Source organism: Equus quagga, chromosome 12 (genome assembly GCF_021613505.1).
Source record: "Equus quagga isolate Etosha38 chromosome 12, UCLA_HA_Equagga_1.0, whole genome shotgun sequence".
NCBI lineage: Eukaryota > Metazoa > Chordata > Mammalia > Perissodactyla > Equidae > Equus > Equus quagga.
In genome coordinates, this window is record NC_060278.1 from 8,885,449 (window position 1) to 8,891,448 (window position 6,000).

The 6,000-nt window shown below is 34.1% G+C and overlaps 1 protein-coding gene across 5 annotated transcripts in view; it reads left to right on the forward strand.

Moving 5' to 3' along the window:
• Positions 1–3,383, forward strand: part of LOC124248614 (protein adenylyltransferase SelO-like) — a 35,684-nt gene extending 32,301 nt beyond the window's left edge. For all 5 annotated transcript variants that reach the window (XM_046678894.1, XM_046678895.1, XM_046678900.1 and 2 more), the window contains one exon: positions 899–3,383. In XM_046678894.1, coding sequence (XP_046534850.1) covers positions 899–1,021 — 123 coding nt within the window. In that variant the 3' untranslated portion in view covers positions 1,022–3,383. The remainder of the gene's footprint in view (positions 1–898) is intronic.
• Positions 3,384–6,000: the final 2,617 nt, after the last annotated feature.

A 6,000-nucleotide genomic window follows, 5' to 3' on the forward strand; every position in this document is an offset into this window, starting at 1 on the left:
GATACAGTCTTCCTACTTAAAATATTAATAATACAGTAGTACGCTCTATCGGATTTCTTGACCTTACTTTCTTATTAGATCATCATCCACCTTTTTCTATCAGAATGAGGCATTTCCTTAGTAATACCCAAGGAAGTGACAAAACCACTGGAAAAGATATTTTTAATTGAGGTGTAGTTGACATATAACATTATATTAGTTTCTACTGTACAACATAATGATTTGATATTTGTGTATACGGCGAAGCGATCACCACTCTAAGTCTACTTAACATCCATCACCACACAGTTACAAATTGTTTTTTCTTGTGATGAGGACTTTTAAGATCTCTCTTAGCAACTTTCAAATATGCAATACAGTATTATTAACTGTCGTCACCATGCGGTATGTTACATTGCCATGACTTACTTATTTTATAACTGGATGAAAATATACGTGATCCTAGAATTATTGTTGAAAGAAGTGTCTCCTTTGATGCCTCAGTTTATTACCGTGGGGCAAATTGAAAATGAGGAAGCAGCATGAGTTGGATGAGCAGCATGCCCTTGATTTGGAAAGATTACAAACCACTGACATCCTTATATTTTTGTAAATATTGTAGAAAATTATAATTTTCTTGATGCTGTGAAGGAATTTAAAAATTATCAGGATATATATGTAGTCTTCGTGACACTGTATATTCACTCTCTTGTTTTAGCACAAATCTAGTACTTAAGGAACTTTCTGTGGAACAATACAAATTTTAAGTAACAACTCTAGTCTTAAGTTTTAATAGAACACAAAATGTTTAAACAGTTTCAAGCAAATTTAAAATTTACCCTGTCATTTTAGAAATTTAGAAACTTATAAAGGTCCTGAGGAAGAGCATCTATATTTATCTCCTTAAATTGTTTACCAGGTGCGTCTTCTTCAGCAAGTTCTTCAGCATCCTTTCCAGAAGCATTCCACCGCTGAGAAAGCTGGCTACGCCTCACCTACTCCTTCTTGGGCTAAAAATCTCAGAGTCAGCTGCTCATCTTAATTTGGGGAAAATCAAATAAGGAAGACTCTGACACTGAACACAACATAGAATAATCTATTTGGTAAATTCTTAATGACCATATACATGATGACAATCCTGCATTTTTTAATAGTGATTATATACAAAAATATTTTTTAATCAAATGAACTAGACCTATTCTTCAGAACATCTTTGTGGTCATTTTTGTTCTAATCAATAACTTTAATGGAATAGGAAGTTGTTTTTGGTAAACCACAAGTTATTCTCAATAACTAAAAAATCTTGTGACAATCTTTTAATGAATTTGTAAGCATTCATCTAATTCTTGCTATGTACCCAGCACTTTGTGGCACATCAAATAAGTATATAGTTTAATTGTATTCCTGGAGCTTTTTTGTCTATTATGGAAATTTTCAAACATTTATCAAAGTAAAAGCAATAGTTTAATCAATCTGATTTACCATTCAACCAACTTATTAATTATCAATGCATGATCAATATCGCTTCATCCACGTTCCTACACACTTCCCCCATGTTCCTAGTTATTGTTTTAATTGAAGTATAGTTTATATATCCCCAAGTATGTTTAAGAAATTCCCTGACGTTGTTTCATTTAATCTACAGATATTTCTTCATGCATCTCCAAACATCAGTGACTTGAAACATATACACACAACCATTATCACCTTAAGATAAATTAACTGCTCCCTAATGCATCAAATCAAATAACCAGCTTTCAAATTTTTCCTATTGTTTCATAAGTTGTTATCACCGTCATTGCTATTTTATAGTTGTTTATTTCGATTGGGATCCAAATAAGGACTATACACTAAAATCAGATAACAAAATCTCTTAAGTTTCTTTTGATGTCTTTGGGTACAACCACCTACATCTTTTTTTTCCCTTGCAACTTTTCATTTTGTTTCCGCTGAAGAAACTAGGTCGTTTGTCCCGTGGTGTTCCCCAAGTCTCTATTTTGCTAGTTGCATGTCTGTGGTATTGGTAACATGTTGCTCTGTCCCCTGTAACTCTGTAAATCTAGAGCTTGATTCAGATTCAGGTTCTGTTTATTTGGCAGAAATACTTGCTATCGGAGGGCGAGTGTCGTGTACTTCCACCGGGAGGTGCATACTTGGTTGTCTCTTTTTGTGATATCAATAGCCATTGACAATCATCACCTTGACCCATTGATTCAATAGGGTTACAAAATGATGACAATCTGGTCCTATCCTTCACTTATTAGCTGGAAACCTTCTATAAAGGAAAACTTACTATCATTAATTATTTGGTTATCCTGAGATACAGAAAGGCAAGGTGACCAGTTGGTTCCCAAGAGTGCTCCAAAGACAGCCAGTGGGCTTGTTTGATGATTTGTGTTAGTATCATTATGAGTTCTTGAATTTAAGCATAATTTATGTTTTATATTTTTGCAGTTATTATCCTTACTGATGTACAAATTTTCCCATATTTAGCCAGTGAGGTCTTATTCATATTGCCTCCTTTTGGACATGATCCTAAAAACTTTTGATAAGTCCCTTGTTTCCTGGTGTGATAAGATGTTCCAGGTTCATCCTGTATATTTCTTGCTCTCACCCTGGAGTCAGTCATTTTTTTAAGGAGGACCCTTTCAGGGAAATGGTGTTTAGAGACCACAGTTTAGGTGCCTAAAGCTTTGTGAATATTTGAAACACTTTCCAAAGCTTGTCAAATTACAGTGAACATTTTTTGAGTTGTAGACCGTCTTTTCTAAAATTAAATAATATGAACAAACAACAAAAAAATAAAAATAGCAAAAAGATATATTATTAGAACTAAAGATAAGTCCTAACCTCATAAAATTTTATGGTGAGATTTTATTCATTTTTTTCAATTATTAAATTAATCCTTGCTTATGTAAAGTAATACATGCTCGTGTAAAAAGTTTTTTAAAGAAGTATATTGAGGAAATGTGGAAGTCTTCCTTCACACTCTCCTCCCATTATAAGTGTTGTGTCCTTTCAAACTTTTGCTGTATGTTTACATGCCTGTATACAAATATACATATATAAATGCACGTTTATGAGAGTAGGGGCATATGTGACACATTGCTTTGTAAATTGGCTTTTGTTTATGTTATTAATGTTCAATAGCCATATGTGCTGATCTCCTTCATTCACTTTAATGGTTTAAAAATATTCCATAGTATAGATATACCATATTTTGTGAAATCATTTACATATTTGGTACCCTTTTGGGTTTCCAGGCTTTTTATCCCTTATAAATATAGCATCCTTGTCTGTACATCTTTGTATATAGAAACCTGTATATAGAATTATTTGGGTCAAAAGGTGTGTGAATTAAAAATGTTTATATAGGGTGCCAGCCTGGTGGCATAGCAGTTAAGTTCATGTGCTCTGCTTTGGCGGCCCAGGGTTCGCTGGTTCGGATCCTGGGCGCAGATGTACGCACCACTTATGGAGCCATGCTGTGGCAGGCGTCCCACATATAAAATAGAGGATGATGGGCACAGATGTTAGCTCAGGGCCAATCTTCCTCCAAAAAAATAAAAAAATAAATACATAAAAATGTTTATATATACTGCCAAATTGAACCCCAGAAAGGTTTTACCAGTTAATATTCCCAACAATGTAACACAATACCAGTTTCCTCACACCTTCAGCACTGGATATGTGTTTAATTTTTTTTCCAGTCAGCTACATCATAATTTGATTTATCATTTTAATATCAATTTTAATTATTCATGTAGCAGTTAATTTTTGTTTTTCATATAACAAATAGTGTTTCTTTTTCTATCACTAGTATTTTATTCTTTAATGGTGTCTCACTAAACAGATTTTTAATTTTCATATATTCAAATTTGGAAATTTTAAAAAAGTCACTTTGGGATTTTATGTCTTGTTTAGTATTGCTCAAAATTCATAAAAAATATTTACTCATATTTTCTTCTAGTATTTTTAGAATGTTTACTTTTAATTCCTTTGAGATTTATTGATTATTTTTTCCAAATTGATGGATAATGTCCAGTACTATTTATCAAATAGCTTATCTTTTACACACATTTGAAATACAACTTTTATCATATACTAAGTTGTCATATATTTGAGCTCATTGCTAGACTTTATTCTAATTTTTTTATTTTCAACTCTTCTAGCAGTGGCATTCTATTTTAATTGTTTTGATTTTATAGTATAGTATATTTCAACAGTTGGTCTGCTGTCATTAAACTTTTTTTTTGACTTTTTTTTATTAAGGTTATGAAAGTTAACATCCTTATGAAATTACAGTTGTACATCATTATTAGTCTTGTTGTAGGTACACCACTTTACCCCTAGTGCCCTCCCCCCACCCCCCTTTCCCCTGGCAACCACCGATCAGTTCTCTTTGTCCATATGTTAACTACCACATATGAGTGGAGTCATACAGAGTTTGTCTTTCTCTGTCTGGCTTATTTCACTCAACATAATACCCTCAAGGTCTATCCATGTTGTTGTGAATGGGACGACTTTGTCCTTTTTTATGGCTGAGTAGTATTCCATTGTATATATATATACCACATCTTCTTTATCCAATCATCAGTTGCTGGGCACTTAGGTTGGTTCCATGACTTGGCTATTGTGAATAATGCTGCGATGAACATAGGGGTGCATGGAACTTTGGGAATTACTGATTTCAGGTTCTCAGGATAGATACCCAGTAGTGGGATGGCTGGGTCATAAGGTAGTTCTATTCTTAACTTTTTGAGGAATCTCCATACTGTTTTCCATAGTGGTTGCACCAGTTTGCATTCCCACCAACAGTGTATGAGGGTTCCCTTTTCACCACAGCCTCTCCAACATTTGTTACTCTTGGTTTGGATATTTTTGCCATTCTAAGAGGTGTAAGGTGATATCTTAGTGTAGTTTTGATTTGCATTTCCCTGATGACTAGTGATGATGAGCATCTTTTCATGTGTCTATTGGCCATCCGTATATCTTCTTTGGAGAAATGTCTGTTCATGTCTCCTGTCCATTTTGTAATTGGGTTGTTTGATTTTTTATTGTTGAGTTGTGTGAGTTCTTTGTATATTATGGAGATTAACCCTTTGTCGGATAAATAACTTGTGAATATTTTTTCCCAATTAGTGGGCTGTTTTTTTGTTTCAATCCTGTTTGCCCTTGCCTTGAAGAAGCTCTTTAGTCTGATGAAGTCCCATTTGTTTATTCTTTCTATTGTTTCCCTCGTATGAGGGGTTATGGTGTCTGAAAAGATTCTTTTGAAGCTGATGTCAAAGAGTGTACTGCTGATATTCTCTTCTAGAAGGCTTATTGTTTCAGACCTAATCTTTAGGTCTTTGATCCATTTTGAGTTTATTTTAGTGAATGGTGAAAAAGAATGGTTGATTTTCATTCTTTTACATGTGGCTGTCCAGTTTTCCCAGCACCATTTGTTGAAGAGACTTACTTTCCTCCATTGTAGGCCCTCAGTTCCTTTGTCAAAGATTAGCTGTCCATAGATGTGTGGTTTTATTTCCGGGCTTTCAATTCTGTTCCATTGATCTGTGCACCTGCTTTTGTACCAGTACCATGCTGTTTTGATTACTGTAGCTTTGTAGTCTGTTTTGAAGTCAGGGATTGTGATGCCTCCAGCTTTGTTCTTCTTTCTCAGGATTGCTTTAGCAATTTGGGGTCTTTTCTTGCCCCCTATGAATTTTAGGATTCTTTGTTCAATTTCTGTAAAGAATGACATTGGAATTGTGATTGGGATAGCGTTGAATCTGTAGATTGCTTTAGGTAGTATGGACATTTTAACTATGTTTATTCTTCCAGTCCATGTGCATGGAATGTCTTTCCATCTCTTTATGTCGTCGATTTCTTTCAAGAAGGTCTTGTAGTTTTCTTTGTATAGATCTTTCACTTCCTTGGTTAAATTTATCCCAAGGTATTTTATTCTTTTTGTTGCGATGGTGAATGGGATTGAGTTCTTGAGATCTTTTTCTGTTAGTTCATTGTTAGCATATAGAA